General features: G+C 36.6%; 1 protein-coding gene across 3 annotated transcripts; it reads left to right on the top strand.

Annotated features, from left to right (window-relative positions):
• On the top strand, nt 1-27,920 carry LOC128230376 (cysteine-rich motor neuron 1 protein-like). Of its 3 annotated transcripts, none has more exons than XM_052942590.1 (11): nt 1-1,004; nt 16,868-16,971; nt 17,323-17,425; nt 17,901-18,076; nt 18,530-18,629; nt 19,346-19,375; nt 21,786-21,883; nt 23,988-24,231; nt 25,131-25,367; nt 26,123-26,227; nt 26,858-27,920. In XM_052942590.1, exons 1-11 carry the CDS (start codon nt 938-940, stop codon nt 26,989-26,991), a joined length of 1,398 nt encoding a protein of 465 aa, XP_052798550.1. In that variant the 5' UTR covers nt 1-937; the 3' UTR covers nt 26,992-27,920. The 3 variants fall into 3 exon arrangements, with proteins under 3 accessions (XP_052798550.1, XP_052798551.1, XP_052798552.1); XM_052942591.1 differs by having other exon boundaries at nt 2-1,004; nt 17,925-18,076; XM_052942592.1 differs by lacking the exon at nt 19,346-19,375 and having other exon boundaries at nt 3-1,004.

The following is a 27,920-nucleotide window of genomic DNA, read 5'->3' on the forward strand; positions in this document are numbered from 1 at the left end:
TAATCATTTGATTCTGACAATTTGATGAGTTCTCAAACTAAAAAATGTGCACTTGATTTGTAAAGCGGGCTAAAATCGAATCTAACTTTTTTTATGGATATTTATGTAGTGCCATACGCTTTCCTGTTAAATATCAGCTTTATTTATAGAAGCAACACTTTTCTCGTGCAATTTCCCAAACTTTAGCGTCAATATTTATTTGTTTACATGTTCGGATATTTTTTAATCGAATACCGTCTGTCACCGCCAATTGAATACACCGTGCAGACGACAAATTGGACCAATTGCGCTTGATTGACAGTTTTGTCTAAGCGAGTAATTAATGTTAAACGAATATAATTCATGGGCTGGATAGTTGTGAAAAACACATATTCACTAAATGATCACTTACACGAGACAGAAGATATTGCTGCTGAGCTTAATGCTTTTTCGATGAGACAGGACGTAGCCATTCGGATTATTTATTTATATTTTTTGTCAATAAAGTAATCTAAATCGAGTATTTAATACCGGAAATTTTCGCCATGAGTGATTCAGTATTCAATGTTGTTAGCCGGGAGCATCAGTTGACAAGAGCGGTGCTTGTAAAGATATGAACTTAAAATAGTTGTCTAAGAAATGAAATATAATTAAACAGGATAAAATAACTGTCTTTATTTAGAAAATAAAATAATAATTAGGGAGCAGGCACTGATATATAAGGAACGAAGCAGAATTTTATTTTAACTGTGCGAAACCAATATACTAAAAGTGTTGGACATAAATAGTTGTCTTTGACGAAACACACTTTCAATAATTGTGGAAAGAGCATTATTTTGGTAACACAATATAAAACATTCCAAGGAAGAGGGCAGATTTCCTAACCGATGAGGTGTTTTGTGGAAACGCACGAGAACTTGGATGGTTGAAATGATTTTAATTCGCAAAAAGTCGTGAAATGATGGACAGACCAAGTTCAGTGATAATTTTCGTTGGACTAGCATTAGTGATGTCTACATTAGTCGGTAAGTTTGGCTTATGTGCACTTAAATACTTACATTTAATAATACGCATGCATTTTTACTGTTTATATGAATCGACATTGTTAATTTATTATAAACTCGTATTTAATGCATCTTAACATTGAAATGAAAACGTATAGAAGGAACAATACTGCTCTTTTGGGCGTTACTTTTCACAAATCATATTTTCCAACTTCGTGAAAATATGACCACGTATTTCACACTTGTGAAAAATGAGCTTTGTTGCATTACAAAATTTGTGAAACATGTGACCACAAATTTCATAATTTATTATGAAAAGGCTTGCTATTGAAATTTTCAACATCAAACCTCATTTTTCCCTGCAACCTTTTTCGCGAGGAGCTGAAATGAAATGTCCTTTTTTTTGCAAAAATGGTATTGAAGAAAAGAAATTGAAGACAAAAGTGATTCAACTGTCTATCGAAATAACAAGATTTCGGGGTTCACAGCATATCTCACCAGTAGATATTCAATTAGACACAATTAAGTTTCATCACTGACACCATAAACCTTGGGCCTTTTCAAACTAGGATCAGACAGCATACTTAAGTTACAGACAAATGGAATTAACTTAACATCAATTACTAATTCATGGGTTAACCGACGAAAGAGTAAAGGGAGGTCGCGCTTTCTTTTGACTTAATTAAAGTAAGAATGATCACTTGACACCAAGGGAAATTAAACAATCATTTTCAGGCGCCGGATAGCACGAGATAATTACAAATATTTGGCAAAATGTATCAACAGAACGTCCCTATGTCTCCAAAAGTTAAATAGACTTATCCAAAATAGATTGTCTGTGATTAGCAACTATTCTTATAGAAAGTTTGAATTTTAAGAAAAGTACCTCGTAATCGCACAAACGAAGAGAATTGTGTCTCCATCTTTTCTTTACAAATTACCCCCAGTCGAGCTTTTGGCCAAAACTCACTTTTCAGTTTATTTGCATTTACGAAATGAACAATTAAAGTAAATACATGTTTATCTACGCGGTGTATTTTTTCATGCTGTTTGGTGTCTTGCTAAACTCGTTTTATCAACGAAGACACGGTTCTACTCGAACAGATCATTGAAATGAAATTTATTTCTCTTCATTTTGAACGAAAAAACACACACGATGAACTGAAGACACGTTGTTCTTTTCTGTAATATTTTAACTTCAAGAGTTCGCACATAACTTTTTGCATGGTAACACTTAGTTTTTTTTCTGTGGCGGAGGCCGAGTGGTTGCATATCTTTTTTTTCTGGGGCGGTGGCCGAGTGGTTGCGTATCTTTTTTTTCTGTGGCGGTGGCCGAGTGGTTGGCGTATCGAACTCTGAATTAGAATCTTACCTACGTACCTACCTGCCCCATCTGCACTGACTGCCTACCCACCCACCTACCTACCCAGATGTCTGTTTGAATAATAATTTTCAATTCGTTGATGTCCATATACCTTGTGTCTGAGGAACTAATCGTCGATGATTCGTTCTTTGTATCAGAAACGTAGGTTCGATGAAACGTACCTTATATCAGGAACGAAGATTTGATAAAATGTACCTTGTATCAGGAACGAAGATTTGAAAAAATGTACCTTGTATCAGGAACGAAGATTTGATAAAATGTACTTTGCATTAGGAACAAAGATTTGATAAAATGTACCTTGTATCAGGAACGAAGATTTGATAAAATGTACCTTGTATCAGGAACGAAGATTTGATAAAATGTACCTTGTATCAGAAACGAAGATTTGATAAAATGTACCTTGTATCAGGAACGAAGATTTGATAAAATGTACCTTGTATCAGAAACGAAGATTTGAAAAAATGTACCTTGTATCAGGAACGAAGATTTGATAAAATGTACTTTGCATTAGGAACGAAGATTTGATAAAATGTACCTTGTATCAGAAACGAAGATTTGATAAAATGTACCTTGTATCAGGAATGAAGATTTGATAAAATGTACCTTTTATCAGGAACGAATGTTAGTTGAAAAGTACAATGTAACATGAATGAATGTAGTTCATCTTTATGTACCTTTTATGTGGATCGAAAATTGAAGAAAAGTTTCCTAATATCAAGAGCAAAAACATCGAGGAAAAGTTTCTTTAAATCAGGTCGAGTATCTGGTTGAAAATTTGAAGAAAATAAATAAATAAAATCAGTGCTAGCATCACAAACGAGGCTTGGAATATTAGATTTTCTAAAGTATCATGTAGGAACCTTTGAGGTCTAAAACGAATTCAGTTTGAGAAGAGATGTTAAAATATCATGTTACATTTCATAAAGACATTTCAGTTTCCAAATTTGTTTAAAATACAATTATTGCTTAATGCAGAAATACCACATACATCTGTTTAAAAAACACACACGATAACATGTCCTTAAAGGCACTCCCTCATGTTATGTAGAATCACAAAGCAACGCATTTGGTTTCGTATGTTATGTGCATGAACTGTATATCAATGATTAAACATCAATGTTTACAATTTAAAGGAACTCGCTCTTGTTTTGGCACTAAAATGAGTTTTCCCGCTACTGCATCTGAAAATACTTATTTTGTAAGTATTTTACTCTTTGATACCGATTTTGCAGATTTTTTTTAAACAATTGAGCTAAACGAAAACCCTGGTTGAAGTGGTGAGTGAACCCACGCTGGAACATTCAATATTTTTTTTAGAAAACTGATACCATATCCACTCGCCCACAGGGACTAGTACATAAGCCGAAGGACATTTTAACCTTTATTGAATACATTGGTAATATCACGTTATAGTGTCAATTGACCAATCACGCTACAGCCTTTTTAGTGAATCGCGTTTCTAACGCATTTCAAAATTGTGGACTTCAAAGACAATATTTGAGCAAATATCAACATTTTAAAGGGTTCAAGCCGTCAGTATTCAGTTTTAACAGTCCTAATGATTTTCCCCCATAAAAAGTGTACTTGCACTAGCACTGTTAAATTATGTCCGATTTTAATAATAGTCGATCTTTCTTTAAAAAACTGGTTTACAAATAACCCCCTTCTTTTTTGGATTGTTACAATTGTAAACACTTTCCTACATATTGTTAAACGAAATAAAACTTCTTCATATCTTTTTTTCATATATATATCGTTTAAATAAGGGCAGTGTCCCTTTAATTTCTCCCATGCATCGTTCCCACGACTATTGGTCTACTTGGCCCCCAAAGGCCCTGCCTCCCTGTCTGTGTGGCGGGGATGACACTGCGGTAATTACAACAATTAAAACCTAGCCCGCCTTTCATCTTCACAGTATTATTTAAATGAATTAAAACATTTGCTAACATCCTTTATTAGTTTCATTAGTGCGTTTTTGTTTATTGGCAAATCGGTGAAGATAATGATACTGCATGAGATGTTAGATATTGTCTTGTCTTGTGTATGAAAGTGTCATTTAGTTGTAGGTTTTACTATCCAATAGCTATTTCAAATTAAGTGGCTTGAATTGAAATAAGTTATAGGGTTTAAGATAAGTTTTAAAAGGGACAGGGTGCTACAGAAAAGGCACAGGGTGTTGAGGGACAAAAAGGGTACATTGTATCGGGCAGTGGATAATAAAAGCATTATGAATTTCATAGAAAATATTAGATAGTGTGCTTATTTGAAATTGAATTAGGGTTTTAACTACAAAATATGTAAAGTTTGTTTTAATTCATAATCATACTTCAAGCATTATCTTAAGCATTTAATTCTTTGAAGGAGTTGGCTGCACATTCGAAATCTCCATGAGGGCAGAAGGGTGATTCCAAAAAGAACAGGGTGCAAGCACACTACAATAACCCTTTAGCTAAAACCATTATGTTATTGCATATAATATTACAAGTACATAATTATTCGTATTGTCAACATAAAATTAATAGTTTTATCCATACAGAAAAAAGAAAGTTCGTATTACTGAATCCATAATGAATAAAGTTTGACTGTATTACAATTCTTAGAATTGAAAAGTACGCAAAAATATATTAATCGCTTGTCATTAAATTGGTCTTGTTTTTTTGTGTGCTTTCTATTTCGTTCAACAGTTTGGGCAATTTATATGTTAAGATATCCACCCACTCAGTTAATACGCAGTTTATACTTGATTTCCCTGAGACGCAACGCTTTGATCAAAGTTTGATGTATAGGTAATGAATGAAGTACTGTTTACTTGGCGTTCAAGGAAATAGTTGCACCTTTTAAAAAAATAAAAATAACCGTATTTATTTATTTCATCCAATTTGCTATATTTTAACATATTTTCCAAGCATTTGTATCCTTTATTTTTTTTAATCATAAATTTTATACATTTTTTTTTTTTTGGGGGGGGGGGGGTATTTCATATTTTTATTGCCGAAACACGTTTGGACACGGGTCTGTGCTCACGACTGTCAGTGTGGCTCTAGAATATTTGATTAGGACATTTGCAATAAGAAAACAAATAAACAAACAAACAAACACATCTAGTTTAAACATTGGTGTCTGGTCTGGGAGACGCAAATCTACGAAAGGATGGTGAAAGGATAAATGGTTCAACAAGCTTTCTATTAAACTTGAGTACACTTTTATTCTCGAAAATTACGTATGAACTTATATTATGGAGGTATACTAAAGTTATGTTGTATGGCTAAATTTGATATGATTTTTTGCTTGAACGCAACATTTTATCATAGAAAAAACAAAAGACACTAAATGTGTGCGTCTATTGAGAACAGAGCGAAACAGAACAGAGCATAACATATCAAAAAAGAACAGAGCTAAACATAACAGAACAGAACAGAACAGAGCATAACAGAACAAAGCAGAACAGAGCATAACATATCAGAAAAGAACAGAGCTAAACATAACGGAACAGAGCAGAACAGAACAGAACAGAACAGAGCATAACAGAGCATAACATATCAGAAAAGAACAGAGCTAAACATAACAGAACAGAGCATAACAGAACAGAACAGAGCATAACAGAACAAAACAGAACAGAGCATAATATATCAGAACAGAGCATAACATAACAGAACAGAGCAGAGTATAGCATATCAGAACAGAACAGAGTATAACATATAAGAACAGAACATAGCAGTGCATAACATATAAGCCATAGTAGAGCATTACATAACAGAACAGAACAGAGCATAACAGAACAGAACAGAGCATAATAGAGCATAACAGAACAGAACAGAGCATAACGGAACAGAGCAGAACAGAACAGAACAGAGCATAACTTATCAGAACAGAGCATTTAAAACATATTAGACCAGAACAGAGCATAACATATCAGAACAGTAAAGAGCATAACAGAACAGAACAGAGAATAACATATCAGAACAGAACAGAGCATATTATATAAGAACAGAGCAGTGCGGAGAATAACAGGAGCCATAAATACAAACAGTCTCAAGTCTGAGGCTAGACACAGATTAAGGAAAGCATTTTTATGAAGGCACGAACAATCCTATCTATTTAATTTATTTTACAAAATATTTGCGAGTAATAGTAAACATATATCAATATTGTTCAGCAAAGTTCACCATCAATGTTTTCCTAGAGAGAAGGTTACAATGTAATGAAGATTTGGAATTTGGAATAATGAGTCTTGAGTCTGAACTCAGACTTGAGACTGTTCGTAATCTCTGCCACAAAACATACAGTTTAGCATGACTTATACGACTGTACATCGTCTTAATACATGCGCATTAATGTTGCGTGTCTCAATGCATATTTATTTGATAATTTACAAATAGTTTGGTAAAGAATAGCGTTTACATTCAATATGTATGATACATTACCTATAATAGACACGATTCACTCGGATATATGATCAGTGAGTCACACAGTGTTCAATATAGAGAAGATACAGAATATAGAGAAATTACTTAAAAAAGGTCTCCGGTAACTCTGATAGTTTCCTCTATGTCCCTGCTTACAGACCCCCGGGCGTCTACGAGAAAAAAGCTTTTATCTGATGTGTATGGCAAATCTAATAAAAGCATCCCCCTCAAATCCCGTATGTCTGTGTATGCCCCTGATTATAGACGCCTCAGACCCCCAGACGTCTAAGAAAGGCCTTTATCTCCCGTGTGCGGACATTACCCACTCAAGACAATCAGTTACTCTCATTGAGAACCAGCATAACCATACATTATTTACGTAAATTAAAAGATTTGTCAACAAAGGTCAAACCCTAGCATTATTGTCAAAGATTGGAAGATATTGTTCAAAGCTAGCTCAGTCCACGGGTCTTTGATAATGGCGATAAACAGTCGCCAGTGCTTGTACAAGAGATCGTGTATGTCACTGGAGTTTAAATTTTGAAGGGTTTTAGTTTTTGTTTTGCGACTTTACTTAAGGACCAGCTGTACGCACCATCCAACAATCGGAGCACCTCGGTCATTATCCAACAGAATTGTTTATCTCGAAGGTTGCCGGAGATGGCCGAGTTGTGGCGATTGCACCATCCAAGTTGCTGAAGTGTGCTAGCCAGGATGTTTTATCTCCGCCTACCCCATTCAGTATGCATGATAAGGCCCTGGCCACTTTGATACTCGTTGGATGTTTGCGATGCATTTGTGCAGTAGTTAAATATTAAACAGTAAACCATCCTTCGGGTCTTGTCTACTTACAATCCCTTTAAGGGTCCGTCTGTTTACATCATACATGTAAACAAGAGTACTCCAGTTACTTGGGTACATTTTGAGTTCAGTTCTGCTTCTTTATTTTATGTCACTAAGAACCCTTTTTCGTTTCAATCCGTCGATTTAAATACAAAAACTAATTCGGATACTCTTCGGGGAGGAGGAGAGGTTGCAAATAATAATAGCAATAGGTACACCTCGGCCATGATTCAACATATGTCTATCCCAAAGCTTGCCGGAGATGGCCGAGTTGTTACGATTGAGTAAAAAGTACCGTTCCAAGGTAGGTGGACTGGGAGGTGAAGCAGGTACGGGAAATTTCGAGATGTGAAACCAAGTCTAGTCCATTTAACAGATATATAGGAACATCATCCGGTGTCTAAACTCTCAGAAATGCACCCCACCCTGCCGCACCCCATTGGTGGGATAAAACGTTACTAACTTGATGCATCACCCTTCATATACAAGAGCATTTCGAACAAAAATACTTTGAGATACGCGACAAAAGATTGGTAACACCAGGAGAAACATCGTGAACGTGATTTTGGAAAAGTTGAGTCTACATAAGAAAGTGCTATTCATAATGTACTTATAAAAATAAGTGCTAAAAGATCTTTTAAACATTCAGAATATGAGCAGACGTTGCCAATGTCATTATGTGTATCATTAACATTAAACGCCTTTAAGGTTTTCCAACCGTCATATACCTTGCAACCGTGACATTTGCACGAATCCCGGTGATCCCTTATAAAAGTTGTGAATAGGGATTTGGTTGCTGATGACGAATATATTCATAAGATGGCCAAAATAACATTATACATGTATTTTGGCGTTTTCTTAAGTGTTTATTAAAAATTGCTACCTGGCATGTAATAGCCAAATACACAATTATAAGTGAACAAAATCACTTATTGTGATTTTGTTATGATTCTTATTGCATTATACACGTTCTATCTCTAGTGTGAATTATACTAATTAATATGGAGGCTAATTGTGTATGGAATACCTTAAGCGCTATCAACAAAAAGCTCCCGTACGGCTCCAAGATTGCTGGACACGACAGTGTCAACGCTCTAATCCCGGGCCTGTTTCTTTAGGAGTTAATGGTTTCTAATCTGCGGAGAAAATGCGCAAATAAGCCCGTGATGAGCGGAAAATGAGCACGAAATTGCCGCGCCGCCAACTGTCGCGGGCTCGTAAATAGAAGCACTGGATTAAGGCGTAGTAATCTTTTCATTACATTAATGAGCAAACTTGTGAATAAAATCACAAAAACAAATCAGATTCGCCTGTTATTGGTTTTTAATTGAACCGACTTGGGCTTGAATGGTGTGTACGAAAGCATCGAGACCGGATTTTACCCTGTCGCCTATCTGTTATTTTTTCAAAATATTTAAGGCGGCGACTTGACAAATTACACCCCAAAAGGTAGAATTAAAGTTAATAATATGGACGCGATCAGAGAGGTCATTACCACCATGTTTGAACCATAGGTGGTAGTGTCGGTCAGCCTAGACAGTGATGCTGAAACAAATGTGTATATAATTAGGCCGAAAATGGTTCGGTTAGGGCAACATCAACTTCAAAACCAGGTAGGCGAGTCAGATTTTTTTTAAAGTTTTTTGTTTATGAATTTTTATGTAAGAACATTATAGTTATTGAGGAACGGTGTTTAAGGAATATTCTGAATACAGCTTTAAAGGCTTTAAACTACATATTAAAACACTCTAATTTATTTATTTAACTATTTTTTTTTTAACAACATACTATTAAAACTTAAGGGTCGGCGCCAAATCGTAGGTAGTGTCGGTTAACCCGAACCAAAAGGACTTCTATACCTGTTGTTACCATCCCTGACGGTTACTGTCACCTATGGTTTGAACTGCTCTCTCCCCATCTTCGTTTTATAGCTGTCTTTTGCACAGCAACACAACTGGTATAACTACTTTAATAAGCTAACCACCATCGACACCGAATTCATCATCATCATCATCATCATCATCATCATCATCATCATCATCATCATCATCATCATCATCATCATCATCATCATCATCATCATTGTCATGATCCACGTCATCGTCATGGTCATCATGATCACCACCACCACCACCACCACCATCACCACCAGCACACCACCACCAACAACAGCAGCAGCAACAACAATAACACCACCACCACCACCAACAACAACAACAACACAATTGAATCATATGATGCTGCTGTTGTACCACTGTCGCTCTTATAACTATTCTCATCCACAAATACAAAAAGAAGAACGCTTCAAAACCTGCTTATCTATCAATCTACCTGGGACATTGAAGGGGGGGGGGGGACTTAAACAATATTTTAAGTCTGGCCCTACCTATTAATTTCTTCCTAGTCTAGTTTTTGTTTGCTTGGCCGTTTTCTCGTCTCGGTCTCGGTCTATAGTCTGGCATCGAACATGCTAGGGCCTGGCCACATATCCCCGACGCCCGGGCCCCGGCGAGACAGTCCCATATTGATATGCTTAATTACCTAGGGCCACACAACAACTTCTTTATCAAAATTTGACATTCCTATTAATTTCAACATCCGTACTTACCTGTGCTGCAAATTGCGCTTTTATACTTAAACTTGTGAAAGGAATATGATGTTAAGTATGCGAAAACAAATATAATTATATAAATCATAATCTTAAACGAAGTCGCCAACCAAAATTTTAAAGTTGATTTATTTATCTGAAGTTTTTATTCAATAAAATATACGGTAGTTTGAACAATTTTACAAGCCCCATTGAAGTGAAATAAAGATACTATGATTTCATTGATAATGGCAAAAACCGAGCGTCTAGGTTGAGAGTCGTTTTCGTAATAAATCATTCACGTTGTCGTCTTGTATCATAATATCAAAATACTCCGACAAGATTTATAAACAATTAATATTTTATCGGCAATTATCTTTTCCTTTCATCTTAATATGGCTCTAGTACTCGACTGTTTAATATTTCACGTTTGCGATTTTGATATTACTTGTCGCCGCAGAATACTCCGCTAGCGATCTTATCAAAACGTTTCACACCGTTTAAATCTGAATATATTTGTTTAAAAGTGACAGAGTGACTTTCAAATACTCCAGTATATAGTTACCCACTTGATTAAATGAAATGTTTCTTTTGCCGTTGTCGGTCTTTGCTCTTCCATTTCAATGGCTAAGGTTCTTCACCGGGGATGCTTTAAGTGTTTTACTCTTGTGCACACATACAGTATTTTAAAATCCGATGCTTAACAAACACCTAACGAACAAATCCAAACCTAAAATATAAGGTCATGTATAGGGCAATTGAAGAAGTCCTCGAAGCATACACATATAAGGCCTCACACATATGAGGCCATACACGAACACATATGAGGCCATACACGAACACATAATTATGAGGCCATACACATATGAGGCCATACACGAACACATATGAGGCCATACACGAACACATAATTAAGAGGCCATACACATATGAGGCCATACACGAACACATATGAGGCCATACACATATGAGGCCATACACATATGATACCATATACGAACACATATGAGGCCATACACATATGAGGCCATACACATATGATGCCATATACGAACACATATGAGGCCATACACATATGAGGCCATACACGAACACATATGAGGCCATACACATATGAGGCCATACACATATGATGCCATATACGAACACATATGAGGCCATACACATATGAGGCCACACAGATATGAGGTCATACACATATGAGGCCATATACATATGAGGCCATACAAATATGATGCAATATACGAACACATATGAGGCCATACACATATGAGGCCACACACATATGAGGCCACACACATATAAGGCCATACACATATGATGCCATATACGAACACATATGAGGCCATACACATATGAGGCCACACACATATGAGGCCATACACATATGAGGCCATACACATATGATGCCATATACGCACACATATGAAACCTTTCACATATGATGCCATATAAGCACACATATGAGGCCATACACATATGAGGCCATACACATACACAAATGAGGCAATACACATACACAAATGAGGTCATACACATACACATATGAGGCCATACACATATGAGGTCATACACATACACATATGAGACACGTACTCACAGCAATATGAAGCAAGTATGATCTCATATGGGGTATAGAGCAGTGGTAAAGTGTTTGTCTCAAACCCAAGAGTTTATAATTATGAGCCCGACTGGGGCACGTTTCCTTGGACTCTTAAAAGGGACTCGCTCGTGTTTTGTTAAATGCACTTTTTATGACAAAATATAGTGTGGCAAGTCATTAGGAGTGTTAAAACTAAGATACTGATGGCTGGAACAATTCAACAAATGTTGATATGGGCAGAACTATTGTCTTTGAAGTCCAAGAATTTGAATAGCGTGAGGAACACCTTTCAACAAAGGGCTTCAATGTTAAATTATTCCCTTTTTTAGCTAGGCTTCTCGTGGGTAAGAGGTTTTGTTGTCATTTTTTTACCGTAAGTGAGTTCGCTTCCACCTAAAACCAGTTTTTTTTCTATATTTAAAAAGCGTTTTTGTTCTGCAATTTCGGTATCAAACAGAAAAATAAAATAAAATAAGGTTTTCCAGATGCATTAACATGAAAACATAATCTGGCCTCAATACATCAGCGAGTCCCTTTAAGACGGAGATCACTACTCACTGTAGTTTATACCCTGTATACGCATGCCTTAGGGGGAAATATATTCAAAACCAAATCATAACACTGGGCAAGGGCAGATCCAGAAATTGACATTCGATGGGGCGTAACATAGGCCCCTCCCATATAAACAAAATTTATTTGGTTAAACATGTTTTCGGTGGGGGGGGGGGGGGTGAGGACTCCCCCAACAATTCAAGTCAGAAATTGTGCATTTTGATCGTATTTTTTACTTTTTTATCTCCGATATATAAAAAGAAAACTTGGACGATTGCAGGGGGGAGTGGGCACCCCCCCTCCCTGTATCGCTAGTGCTGTGTAGGTTTGACCTTTGTCCCCAAAGCTATTTTTGTTTCAGGATGCATTATTCAATTAAAGTTTTAACTCTATTTTATTGTCGTTTTAAACTTTGGTTGTAATAACTTGACGTTATATTCATGTCTCCAATAACAAAACCTGCCCATATTTACGGATATGTATCCCATCCCTTTATTTAAAGTGTACGTCTGTCTGCCATTTTGTCGCATTCTTACGGCGTAATCAAAGATAAAGTCATTACTTACTTGCTCTAAACCCATTAAGTATGGCTACACCTATAGGCGGATAGCCATATGTCTGAGAAGTTAAATAACTCTTCAAAGAGAATAATATTTTAATTAGACACCAGCCAATGTTCAGAAACAGACGAGGATCCTAGTTTGCAACGTTCAAACCTATCATATCTACCGACAAAATTCTCCGAGCGTCGGCGTATAAACTTGTGTTCGAGCGATTATGGGAACAAATTACAAGCAAACTAGTTTTGGCGACCATAAATTACAGCCATACGTCATTTAGCTATCAAGCACTGTCTTGTTAACCGATTAAGGGCTGCGCCTGTTTGGTGCGCAAACACCTTCGGTAAACGAATGACTCGGTGAACCGTGGACCGTCTGCCGGCGTTCACACCTGGTACCGATAAATCCCGTGTGTCCCCGTACTGACTGTCTGTATTCGGATGTAGGCAGAGTGGCCTTAACACCACCTTGGCTACTCGCTGGCGTGTAGCGAGCTTGTAAAACAAACATTGACATGAGTAGTAAAGGTAATGAGTTACATTGACAGCGGGGCCAACGAAATATGTAAAACAAAATCATTTAATGTCGATGTCGAATTGATTACATAGCTCTTGTAATAAATTTTATTAACCAAGCTGTATTTTAATGATTGCATCATATGTGGCGGAAAATCATTTCACTTTAAAGTGCATTTAGCAAGGATAGTAAAGTACGGAAGAATTCCAATGAAAACACAAACAAAAAACAACTATAGACGAAAAAGTCAAAGGTTAACATTCACGCCTATATAAAATAGTTTTGTGCCAATTTTGCGGACAGAAAACTGAAATTTTAACACCTAGGCCACACTGAATGATTTTTTATTACAACTTGGTATGTTTGCTTATACCTCATAATTATACAATACAGAGACCACAACAATAAGATATTTCTTGTGTCGCACTCCAAAACTAGTTGACAATCAATTAAGAAAACCAGTTGACGCCATGCTCAATTACTAGTGAAAGTCTGTCTATATCGTGTTACAGTGCAAAAGTCGCGAATATTAATAATATCCATTTCTTAATAAATACAGGTTTCCAATTTCATAACAGCTATTCAACGCATTGACCGAGGTTAGCGATTAGAAACCGGGTTATCTGGTTTCATTGACTCTTCGCCGCCAATATTTATAAATGGTATCTTCTTGTCTGTGTGTACGACTGCCAGTGGAATAGTACTAAATGAGCAGTCATTGAATAGTATAATCTGTTCAACGTCTGTGCATTTTGACATATATTTCTTTAATTGAATGCAGAAAAACTGTGGGAATCACACACACCTGAAGAGGAAAAATGACAACTGGGCCGTATGAACGAAGCCTCTTACGATGAAATTTCACCTTTCCCTCAAAGTTGACAATTTGCATTTGTTCAAACTGAGTGTAGGATTATTTTGAAATTGGTCCCAGGTTCAACCAATACTTATTTTCCAACGATTGTAAAGGCAGTTATAAAAACATATGCTAAGTCGCTTTCGCTGGCAAAATGTTGCGCAAGAGTGTGGCCTTGTTTGTGTGTGTGTCCCGGCCCGTGGATCGAACTCGGGGCGCATTGGTGAGAAACGAGTGCCCTAACCAGTGCGCTAACCTGAAAACTTCCATAACTGTTTAAATACATATTCTTATGGACGATTGAGTTTTGATGAAATCAGAAAACTGTGGGTCAACTGAAATGAAGAGGCCAACTGGGCCGTATGAACGAATAATCTTAAGATGAAAATTCACCTTTCCTCATAAATGACGATTTCCTTCGTTAAACCTGATAAAAGGGTTATTTCAAAATTGGTTCTAGGTTCACATTTTTACAACTACATTGTATTGTGACGGAACTCGCAATGTTGCGCAAGAGTGTGGGCAACAGGAATCCCGGAGAAAGGGGCGCCTTGTTATGTCAAACATAAAAAATACTTCTGCCATCGGTGACGACATAATGTTGAAAATATAAGCCGCTTTTGCAAACTACATTCATTTGTTAAGCAAGTCGGGAAACTTATTCTACTTATAGGCTGCTTAATTACGCGAGAACCATGACTACCCTTTCCTGGAAGCCTCTTACGGCAGTCTTGCTTGTTTTAGATAACATTCAGACTGGGCGTAAAGATAGTGCCGGGCAATTAAGCACGTGCATAGTAATAAGAAGACGTTAAGCGACATGATGCCCAATTCGATGTAGCCACCAGCGAATGGGCAGGTGGGCGCCCCCGCCCAACTCTCTCTCCCACACCTCCCTAAAAATGTCCATGGGAATCCTTTTCCGTGGAAATAAATACATAAAATACACCAATTGCACTATTTTTTACTTAAATTAGTCACAGTAAAACCCTTTGTATAAAGTGTCTGTGGGAGAGGGGGGGGGGGGGGGCATGTCCAAAGCTTCAGATCCCTCTAACATACAAATAATGGAGCCTTCCCTGGTGGGCGTTAGTCACGTACACACTTACCCAGCTAATCGACCACGTCTAGACCGTAAAGAAATTCACCAGAACTTTCCTTAATGTCGTGGAAATTTCATGAATATTTGATGAGATCATATTTCTATATGATCAAGATTAATTTCATGAATTTGATCCATTGATTCATTATGAGACATTCTTGTCTTATCTATTGAAAGCATGCGTTTCAAATAAGACGCCTTCTATAAAAGGATACCTTCCCTCTATCATTAGCGATACAAATCTCGGAATTGAGTCAATACGACAATCGAATGGCCATTTTCAGCACATTTTCATGGAAATTTCCTCGAATAACAAGCAATAAATCGCGGGGTCTAAAACCAGCAGCGGAAACATGAATTCCATATATGACCATATGAATGTGATCATGATATGTGGTCATGGTTTTAGATTAGGAGTATGACAATAGAGAGGCTATTATTATATTTATTATAATTAAATGAAACACAAACATATTTCGAAGGCGTTTTCAACTGCTTTACAAGTGCATGCAATTCATATTAATTTAATCGAGATAGTTCTTAGCAGAGGAGAATTATAATGGTAATACGACACCGTCTTTTTCGAAGGCGTTTGTAACTGCATTTCTGGGGACATTACAGAAAGGCAAACAATACCAATCGTGTCCATCATATAAATAAAAAGGTATTAGAAATACATTTTCGCCTGTATTCTTGTTCCAAAACATATAATTTCCAATTTGATGGCATCTCAGTTACCAATCGGAACTCCTCGGCCTTTTTCCTTTGAAAACAACCTACAATGTATATGGATTGTTTACAACGTCAACAATTTGTACTTTTAACTTCAAAAACAACGCGTAGTAATTTCAATTAAGCAGTTAAGCCTAAGGACTTTTCTTTAGGAATCTTAATGATTTATGCAATGATGAACTTATGTGGGAATCAATTTGAACTTAGTCGTTTGGTCACGTTCAAACACTACCATTAATTATTCATATTATTATTATTAATTTTACGAACTACTTTTTACTAAAGCATCGGCATACATCCGAGGCTCCGTTGTATGGCGGAGATGACCGAGGGGTTTCGCTTGCCCAGTAGCATGATCAAATGTTGTATTTGTTGACGCCTAGTCTGAAACCATATAGTTAATTTAGTAGGTCTTATACGGAATTTGGAAAAGTTAAAAATTAATTAAGCACAGACATGTCGACACCCTTATCGAACAAATGCATTACAACATATCAGAAACGGTCACCAAAATAGACATGTAGTAGCGTCGTGAACCCATTCGGCCCCACCCCCAACCCCGAGAAGGCCCAGCAGTGTTTGAATAGCTGTTTCCGTGTTTAATTAATCACAATAACGCTGTTTATATTGTCAACAACAAAAATATCAAACAAAAAAAAGATGGTCGTAATTGTACATTCAATCCAAAAATTGATTCAGTAATTGTTTAAAAATAAACACCTCACGTGTACTTTTTGTTTCAGAGTGTGGCTGTCAGTTTGAAGGCGCGGTGCACGAGGTCGGCAGCACGTGGCATCCCGAAATTTTCGGAACGTGTGTCAACTGCACGTGTCGCCTTGGCAACAACGTAAGTCTTCTGCTCCACTGTAAAAGTCATTTGCTTAATCATTAAGTTTTAAATTTTAAAAGACGTGACGTCACACTTTGGTTCCTGCTGAATATATGACATAATCTAAATGTGTTAGAACATATTGCCTGATGAACACACAGTATAATCGAAGTAAATTAGAATATATTATGTAAAATCCTAATGACTTCTCAATAAGATTTTACATAATTTATTCTAACTATTTTATTAAAAGTAGTTTCTCGCCAAAAAGGCAAAAGTAAACAAACCAATATAGCTAAAATACTGCTTATATAATCAAGCAAGTCTAAACATCTCTTGTTTGATAAACTTGCCCATTTTGTATGACAGGATAGCCCTGAAGTAACTTGTGTGAATACCGCGGAGAAATGTCCGAAGCTTGACTGTGATAACCCTACAAAGGACCCACATAGTTGTTGTCCTTATTGTGAAGGTGATTATATATTGCTATGTTTTGCGCCTGTTTATAAAGCAAAAATATATTCTTCACTTATTTCGTCATGTCTAAGAAGGAATTAAAACAGCAGAATAAAACGATGAAATACAGTCGAACCCCGTTGACTCGAACTCGCTTGGCTCGATTTCATCGTTGGCTCAAACTGGATCTAAAGGACCGATTTCCTGATACTGATTGTTAAATTCACGCTTGGCTCGAAGTCCCCAAGGCTCGAGGTTTTTCGCCGGCACCTTAGAGGTCAGGCCAACGGGGTTCGATTGTACTATTTATCTGCGGAAATGAAAGCATTGTCATTCAGCCATTGCTCTTTTTTTCAAAATCTAATACATGTATAAATATCTTAATAACAAATGTCCAGAAACTAAACTTAAAATCTTAGTTTTACTAAACATAATTAATGGCTATGCTTTATTTACATTTTGCGTGAACATTAACGCACTATTTTATCTAGATATTCCCAACCTTCCTCCTACAGTGAGTAGTGACAAGGAAAAAAGTAGTTCGCTAGAGAGGTCGCCTTGCCAGACGACGAGCGGAAGGATATATCAGCATGGCGAACGCTACGCTTCTAATGATACGGGGATTCGCCGGAATACCGAGGACCAGTGCGTCATGTGTATATGCCAGGTACGTCCACAAATGTATTTTCTTCCTAGCCGTCATAAACTAATTTACCAGACAGATACTTATTATAACCACCATCGAACAACCCCTGTACGCTATAACGCTCTGGCTCCGCGTGACCATGACGATTGAGTATTTAATAAGACCGAATGAATGCAGAATGAGGACCGCTTAGGAATGTAAGCCAATGAAATTACGCTGTGTGTTCGACTCTATATTTAGTAACCAAACCCTTGTATGACGTCATAGATTATTCTCTAAGTTGAAGGGTATTACATTGTAATATACTATTTTATTGGAAGAAGAGTGTTCTCCCCTACCTTATTAATAATTATGTATGAAAACAATCAATTTTCTCACGGTTATAATGTAACTTAAAGGGGGAAATCCGGGGTAGCCGAAGACGTATTTCGAACTGTTAAATGTCTTTACATCTTATTGCATTCCCTGTTTCAGAACGGCGATCCGCTTTGCTACTTGAAAACATGTCCGAAAATTCCAACCGGATGTTCTGCCATCTTGTTTCCGGAAGATGACTGTTGTCCCAGATGCGCAGGTAACTTATTCCGGTCCAAGACTGACCCGTTGATATATTCTAGAACAGAGGTCTAATAGCTAGAATAATAATTTTAGAATGAGTCTAAAATGCCATACACATGATATATGTAACATAGGTTAAATGTACGACATTATTCGGTGGATTCCGTAAGGTGACGTTAACAACCGAACTACTTTACGACATAGATCGAAAATGTATCTATCTATTTATCGTTAACATTCGTAACTACTCGGAATTCTTCGGAAAGTTCATTTATTACAGTCCATGTATCACAGACGTTTTACTTAGTAACAGTTAGAATACGGAGCTCGTCCAATCGGAACAGCTCGGCCATTTGCTATAAAAAAAACACACACAAAACCTCGGATTGACGATTTACATTTTAGCTCGCTGGAAGTAGATTATGTAGTTATTCCAATTTAGCAGTTAAACCTAAGGACTTTATTTTTAGGAATCTTAATTATAAGTGTAATAAAACACTTCACTGCGAATCAATTTGAGCTTTGTATTACAGAATACACTTTAAAAAACTACAATAAATAAAGATAAATATTATTAACTTACGAACAACTGCTGATCTACCGGCATACATCCGAGGTTGTTTTCGATGGAAAATGGCCGAGGTGTTCCGATTTTGAGCTGGAATAATGTCAAGGACTGTATTATGTGGCTGGAATCATAGAAAGTACACTATTTTCATTCCACTCCTTCAGACATTACGGAAGTGGAAAACTCGGAATCTGGTAAAAAATTAAACCACCCATGTACAATCCTTAACGCAAAACTATATATGAAAGCTAGCAATTTGCACCTATCTATGTTTTGCCCAAGCTGGAGGCATGCGGCAGGCGTGTAGGGAACTTGAGGTAGCGGATTATTCCCGATAAGCTCGGTTTTGACAGACCTGGTCAATCCATTCGGAGCTCCTCGGCCATTTTTTAAAAAACAACCTCGGATGTATATAGACGGTTTACATACTTAAAAAGTGGTACGTTTAAGTCCGCTGCAAATAGATCGCGTAGTAATCTTATTTAGTAGTTAAAATTTATGACTTCACTCATGGGAATCGTAATTATGTTTGCAATAATACACTTCACTGGCAATCAATTTAAACCGAGAGCAATGAATACAACTCTTAAACACTATATTTAATTAATGCTTTTATTAAAAAAAATACGGACTACTTCAACAGATGTACCGGCATACATCCGAGGTTGTTTTTAAAAAAAATGGCCGAGGAGTTCCGAATGCTGGTCAATCGTATCAACTCGGCCATCTCCGACAAGCTTCGGGACATACCTCTTAAATAGGCTTAAGATGTATGAAAATGTGATAAGGCCACCGGCGATTAACTCAATTATCATTACGCTAAGTAGACCGATTGGATAACGTTAACAATGCTCTAAAATGAATGATTTTGATTCGTGCCTTAATAACGCTTTGTAGAAACTTGAATTAGATTCATTCAGGACCGGTATAATTTCATTACTTCTCCCCACTAAAACATTAAATATTTCCCTCGACGGTTGAAAACACATACAACACGTTTTCAATATGGGCGCCGCCACGATAGACTATTTCTCAATCTGTTGGATAATGGCCGAGGTGTTCCGATTGAAGCCTGGTGAGACCGCAATCCGGGAAATCGACTTGACCGTTTTTTATGCTTTAAAAGGATTTATGATGTCTTAAACTCCTCCGCTTCCTGGATAGAATTTCCTGCTCCAGGGGTGGGATTTTGACAGTAACATTTTATCTAAGTTCCCGGGGTGTGCCCCTCCCCCGTGGGGCAAACCATTGATAGGTGCATCTTAGTGTATTTTACTAACCGTTTTATTTCAATATGTTACATATGCCTGTGTCTTTAATACGGTTTAATGATTATAATCTGTGCAACTTATGGTGGTGATGGTGTGTGCGTGTGGAGGTGATGTCAGATGGAAACCAGAAACATTTATAGCCGGTTATTTTCTGAAGAAAATATGCTTACTAAATGCGAGTTTGGAATACAAGATAATATGTTACACGGTAGTTTTCTTTCCACTTTTAAGGGAAATGTGGCGAGGCCCCTGATAGGGGAAAAATGACGTCTTTTTGCAAAAAGGGGGAAATAACTCATATAATGTCAACTTGTTGTTAAACCTTTTATTTAACAAACCTATCGACTAATTCATGAATAGCACTGATTTGCTACATTTGCTAAATGTAAAGGATATTGTTTTTACCAGAGATAACTTTTTTAGGAGGGGAATTGTTCCGAATTTCGGCCCCCAAAAGGACATTCTGAATGAGTGTACAATAACAGAGAATGTTTTCTCCATAAGTATCGTGTCATAAGCAGCGAGCGGGTAGGTTTGACAATATGGTACAAAACATTTATTACACTCGTGATTGTAATTATACCAAACTCGCTCTTCGTTATGTATAATGTCAATTAGTCGGGTATCGGGTACATTAACTTTCACATATTAACGTCATAAGCGTGCATTAGCATTAAATAATGAGTAGATTAGTTTCAAGAATAAATAAAATGTTTCGTGAGAAGGCATAAATGAAAAATGCACTCGAACCGATCCATCTACCGTCAAGTAGTTGGGAATAAAACTGGTGCATTGCTGTGTATTAAAGTGAGATAAGTGTCCTTTTAGTTAAAAATATTTGATGAGTATATCTCTTCTATTAACATATATACTTAAAAATATTGGTTATAACTGCCAATATTTTTTTTACTCTAAAAGAAAAGTTAAAAAAGGGTCTTTATATAAGTTCTAACCCTGTTAGATACTGTCCAAGATTACTGAAATTTTATAGGCAGATGATGACAAATTCTATGTCTGCTTCTTTTCGACTCGATAATCTACATGTAATAGACATTTATATTTATTATAAATCCAGCCACCTGGGTGGTATTCAAAATTCAACTTAAGTTAATCTTATGGTAATACATCATTGCCTTCATTCACTATATTGGTCAATGATAAATAAGAAGAAATCCGATTAGCTACATCGGTCTTAGATCCAAATAAGACCAATATTGAATACCATCCCAGTTGGTTGAAAAATACTATTAACATATCTCGGCAAAATCTAAATGATCATATATGCTTATAAATCATCTTTAATTCTAATGATTTCACCTTGGATACTCTTCAGATTGCCTTGACAACCAGTTGGTAAAGAAGAACGGCAGCACTTGGCACCCGAGCATCGTCTCCATCGGTGAGATCACGTGCGTCACTTGCACGTGTTCGGTGAGTACTGCCTACCAGTCACATAGTTCCTAGTCTAAACTACAAATAAAGAAAAGATGAGACGTTTCTGACTAAACAGAACACAGTGATTTGGTGGGAATGAGCTGAATTTTGACCTTTACAAAATTTAGTGACATTTAAACTAAAATAACCTAAAATATATATAAAAAAATCTTCATATTCATCAAAGGGGTCACTCCTACCAACTATCTAGCATAAATATCTATGAATTACTGCACTTTTACAAAGTCAGAAACTCTCGAATTGTCTAAGTATTTAGACAATTCGAGATTTTCTGACTTGAAAATTCAGCTCATTCCCACCAAATCACTGTGAAACAGAAAGCCATAGGGCCGATTGTCTAGAATTTTGTTAAAGTGTGCAATATTGTCCCCTCATCGTTGTCATCATTCTAATCGCTACTGCTTTGAAAGTTGCATGGATACACTTGTGATCTGTTATAAATTATAATTATAAGTTTTTAGTCACTAAAAACTTATAATTCAAACAATATTTAAGACAACTGTTTCAGCTGCACTTGTTTTATTTAAATATGTAAGCACATCACCAAGTAGTTCACGATTACAAGTTAATAATGATGCTGTGAATCATGTTGTTAACTTGAACACAGTTCCGACCAATCGGCCTATTATTGTTTAAGAAATGTCTGGCATGTAAGTCCCAGCTATGAATCAACCGCAGTGTCTCTGCGGAGTGCCCAATTTCCGGCGAATTTGTGGTATGACTTATTGCTAATTCGGGTTGTGTTCAAAGAAAAAGGGCTGCGACTTTTACCCCGTATTTGGTGTGTATGTGTGGGATGGGGTGGGGGAGGGGGGCTTACAGAAGACTTAAAGAAGGCCTTTAAACTTCCAAAAGCGTACAAACGACCCTCTTAAATCGTAAACGAAAAACGGTATAAGCCTTTAAAGTACTTGAACATAGGAAAAAGTTGAATACTGTGATCAAATATTTTAGGGTGTAACGATTTTCAAATTAAAAAAAAATCGATCCTCGTAAGCTTGGAAACTTGGTGCCGCGTTTGAAACTCTTTACAAGTTCTAGTGTTTACCAGTTTTTCATAGAATTAGGAAGAACACTTAACATTGTAAAGGTACATTCTGTTATTTGTCGATATAACTACTGTAGTAATAAAATGCAGGTATATGTCGGAATATATATTACCTAAAATAATGGCTTTTACGACAGTAGAAATTAATAACAAATTAAAATGATATCACTTTTCTGTTTTACTCTTTGGCGTTTCAAGCACATATAATTAAATGCTAGCCAGACAAAATCAGGAGGATTTACTGAAATAAAGAAATTCGGAACTAAAATTCTGTTTATTTCCATTTCTTGGCTTCAACGAAGCAATTAATTTGTTTTATTTCCAACACTTTTGAAGTTGGGTCAAATAGTTGTCTTAAGCTTTGTTTCTTCAGGATTGATTTAAAACTTTGTTCTCAACTGCAATGCCAAAACAAACATGGGATGAAGAAATTACAATCTGATGATTACAGTCAATCAGTTCTCTTCGATTTAGCAACTTTCCTGTATTACTGCGCCAGAATCGAATCATTTGCGAGTGAAATGAAAATGTCTGGGCGTGAATTGTTTAAGACCGAAGGAGCCAGATCCAACTTCAGAGGATTTTATGTTATTATCTTGTCCCGACTATGTAGCGTCAAGGGTTTGGTTTGCACTAAAGGCCACCAAACATTGTCTATTGTCTGTTTATATTATTGTCAGAAAAAAAACACAATTCGACGCCTCCTAGTGTTTAATATTAACGGATTTTAGACCGTCTTGAAGTAATTAAGAACCAATAACTCTGATTTATATTGGTGTGTTTGTCGAAGAAGTTGCCCCCCTTTGATGATTATTAGAAGAAATGCCATTTCAGAAGAGTACAGCGACCCCCTAGTAGTAATAATTATAAATTACATTGGAATGTTGAAAACACTTCAACAGCACCAATTTTAATTGCAAATACGCTTTTATTATTATTTGGCAATATCCGCAATACACATTCTTCAGTTAGATTATATTTTTAATTATTCTTTGAGTTTTATATTTCAACTGAATTTATGTTGTCTTTCAGAACGGGGAAATTAAGTGTCACAAAGACTGCATTCCCGACTACGAACTACCCTGTCGGAACCCACAAAAGCCTAGTGGTGAATGTTGTCGTTCCTGTCCCGATAATACGCAGACGTCAGGAAGTGACGCCACTGAAGAAAAACCCAAAGATAAAAAGAAGCGAAAGAAGAAAAAGGATCGAAAGAAAGGAAAGAAAGATAAACGAAAAGATAAAAAGAGACGCAAGCGATGTAAAGACAACAAAGGTTGGTAGAAATGAGGAATTGATTCAAGATGACTTTACAACTAATCTTGCTTAAATTATTCACAATGATGGTTAATTAATATGAGATTAATACTACGCTCAGGGTTATAATGTTTCGCGTCACACCTTCATTAAACAGCCATGAGTTGAAGATAATTTGAACATGATCGTGCATAAAGCGGACAGGGGTCGTTCTAATTGTGTTCTAATTAACCGCAATCGGACATTGTCATTCATTTGAAAAATGAAAAATCAAATGAAATAAATACTTGAGATTTCCCCAACATCAGAGTATAGTGAAAACATCCCCAAAGTTTCAGACGTTTTGTTCACAACAGAAAAAAAACAATTATAAACATGCTCATGGAAATACGATCTTTTTTCTTATATTTTTATCATAACCTTTAGTAAGTGTTTTAAAGGCCAGACTCCATCAAATGCTCTTTTTATCTTTTTTGTCTTGCATATGCAGAACACAATACCCCTGATGAAACGCCCAATCGTTTGACAATTCTCAAATTAGAACACATGAAACAAGACATAATTGGTTTAAAAGGGTGGGGCGAAAACATTTTTATGTTTTTGACATTGATTCGACAGTCCTTTACTACATCAAAGTTATACGTGTTTAAAATGGATATTTCTATTTTGTAATGTCTTTAATATCTCTTTTATAAAATACGCGCTAAGAATTAATGATCCAGTGGTAAAGCTGTCCGCTTCTTATCAAGAGATTGTGGGTTCGAACCGCGACACGCTCTTTTTCGCATGGCTCCTATTTCAAAATGGATATCATTACTGGCGTTCACTTTTGGAAACAAACCCATACATAGATTTGAACTTGTACATTGTATATGCTTTAAAAGACATCTTAACAAGTAAATCATTTTTCTTTTACAGAAAGTAAAAAATGCAAGCGTCGGCGGAGACGGAAAGACAGGAAGGACAAGAAGGCGCGGCCGCCGGCGGAAGTGACGGCGATCACTACCGGCGTGGATCTGGCGACCCTGTGCTTCAACCGGCGGCGGAAGCCTACTCACCTTGTGTACAAGTCCATCTCGGAGACTGACTTGATGATCGCCTTTGACGAAATTGCCGCTGACACGGTCCATGTCTTTAGGTGGACTGTGAAAAAGAGTAAGTATACGGTTAGATTAGGCCATAAAAGAGACCTTCATTTTAACTCAACTTAGTTTATTTTATTAAGGTAAACAAAGGCCACAACAACACGATGTCTACTATTGTCAAAAAATCAGTTTTAGAATTCCGATTTAAATTGTTGAAACGTTATCTTTCTTTCGAAATGGCTCAGTGATTCTCATTGCATCAAAACAATTTTACAATACATGTATTAAAATAGCCGGTGCATTTTTCGAGTTAACTATATTTACTTCTTGATATATGTGTATAACCTAATTTAATTTACATTCGAGTCATACATTCTGGACAGAAACCAGTATTGTGTATGGAAAAGTACCCCCTGGTTGGGATCAAACCCAAATCCTCTTGGGTGGGAAGTGTACACCTATACCACTGGACCATTCTCACCATATTGTAGCTGAGTTCTTTTAAGAACGGCAACCACATCTATAATATTCCATATAAAGAGAGCTCGTTCTCGAACGATCGCAGTTTTACTGTATTTCATATGAAGAGAGCTCATAAAGCGACACTTGTAAGCTATGCCTCGACCTCGACCAATCGCTAGTTCTCAAACGACTGCCTGCTCGAACGATCGCAGTTTTACTGTATTCCAAATGAAGAGAGCTCATAAAGTGACAACTCCTTGAACACAAGGTTACTTAAAAATCTTTTTTTCTTCTGTTGCTAGGTAACGATCGAAGTATCGTGACTTATCAAGATTATTAACCTATTTGCTTTCCTGTTGCTAGGTAACGACCGAAGCCTCGTGACGTTCAACGTACCGGAAAAGTTGTCGGCACAACAATTCCGGCGGACAATCAACAACACGAATGTCGTCGGTACCACAAGTGCTTGTAAGTTATCAGTGTCTTTTACGTATCAAATGTTACTATACATATATTTGGTTTATATTAAAAAAAATCATCTTCATTGTGACGAAAGCTAATAGCTTATAAGATCACCCTCAAGTCCGTTTCCGGGCAGAAGCCAGTACTGTGTCATTTTTGAGAGGTCATGACAAGGTACCACTGGTAGGGATAGAACCCATAACATTTTGCGAGATTGATGTTAAAAAATCATTAATGTCATTAATTAGATCAATGTTAAAATGTTGTGAATTGAATATAAATGTTTAAATCGTAAATTGATCTTATGTAGTTCTTTCTACTACCCGATATCGGGCCTAACATCAGTGTGTGTATACCACGTGATGAATTACGTCATGTAAAAAGGTTTGTCGAAGTGTTTTAAGAAACTTTACTCTCAATCAAACTTTGGTGAAAGATCGAAGGCGGGGCTCCGTAATCGGCTTAGACTGCGCTATGTTTCATTGAAAAGGGTGAAGAAATTATCTTTGTTAAAGTCTTCATTCGAAAAAAATATTGCCTTCCGACGTAGCAATTATGACGCAATTTATCACGTGGTATGCACACACTGAACATTGGAACTTTTCCCCCAAATAACGTGTTTATTCTATATTTTAGCACAGTATCGGAAGTTCAAGAAACGACTTACAGCCAAGTTGGAGACGTGTTCTGCGGACTGTGAACCTGAAATGTTCATAAATATTTTACAGAGAGTGAAACTAAAATTACTCAAGTTTGGTGACCCGTGCTAATGTTGGTAACGCTCGTTTCTATGTTGAAATGGCGTGATCTATGTTGAACTATAAATAGTGCTTCAATGACATTGTGTAGACATTAATTTTACGACATCTTATTGTGACCGGTCCTGGTTTAACTGTGAATTTTACGGCATATAATTGTGACTTGTCGGGGTATAAACCTGATTTTTATTTTGACCTGTCGGGAACTGATTATTATATTTGTTCACTCGAATTTGTTAAGTGAAACCGGAAACTGAATTTAACAAAAAGAATTGATGAGCTGATTGATTGATTGATTGATTGATTGATTGATCGATCGATCGTTTGATTGAATAGTGGATTGATTGATATATTGCATTTTTAATACTAACTGGGCATAACCGAAATCATACCCCGACTTGTTAAATAAAAACTACGTTACATACGATGTAATAATGTAGATGCCAATTCACATTTTGAAATGTAATATAACATTTTTTAATAACGATATGTTCCAGATATCACACGTTATTGACTTTGTTGGTGAACCAACACGAGGGTTGACGGTCTATGGCATGTAACACATAACCCATGTCCCTTCGTTGCCCGTTAAAACTTGTTTCACCATGGTTGGGGAGTAGCTAGCGAAACGGACTTCCACAAGCGCCTAACATCAGCCGCACAAGTGAAGTGATAGTTTGCTGGTCAATGAGGGAATAGGCCCTTGGCTCCGTAGCTTGTGCGATCATCAGAATTGACATAGCTACGCCCCACACGATATCAAATACCGAATTTGTTTTGTTTTTGTAAATAAAAATTGTTAAGTTTTTTCTCCCATGAACATTGTAACGGCTGATTTAAATTTCCCTTTTCTTTCCTTTTTTGTTGTCTTTTGTTATATTTTAATTTCCTTAACAGAAAAACAACAACATTATACAATAAACTAAGCATTGCATACCTGA

Source organism: Mya arenaria, chromosome 4 (genome assembly GCF_026914265.1).
Source record: "Mya arenaria isolate MELC-2E11 chromosome 4, ASM2691426v1".
NCBI lineage: Eukaryota > Metazoa > Mollusca > Bivalvia > Myida > Myidae > Mya > Mya arenaria.

What these genes read in the sequence shown, in the direction of transcription:
- LOC128230376 (XM_052942590.1), top strand. Translation starts at nt 938, where the DNA reads ATGATGGACAGACCAAGTTCAGTGATAATTTTCGTTGGACTAGCATTA. An exon ending in GCGATGTAAAGACAACAAAG is followed by an intron (nt 24,232 to 25,130) that starts GTTGGTAGAAAT and finishes TTTCTTTTACAG; the next exon opens with AAAGTAAAAAATGCAAGCGT. An exon ending in CGTCGGTACCACAAGTGCTT is followed by an intron (nt 26,228 to 26,857) that starts GTAAGTTATCAG and finishes TCTATATTTTAG; the next exon opens with CACAGTATCGGAAGTTCAAG.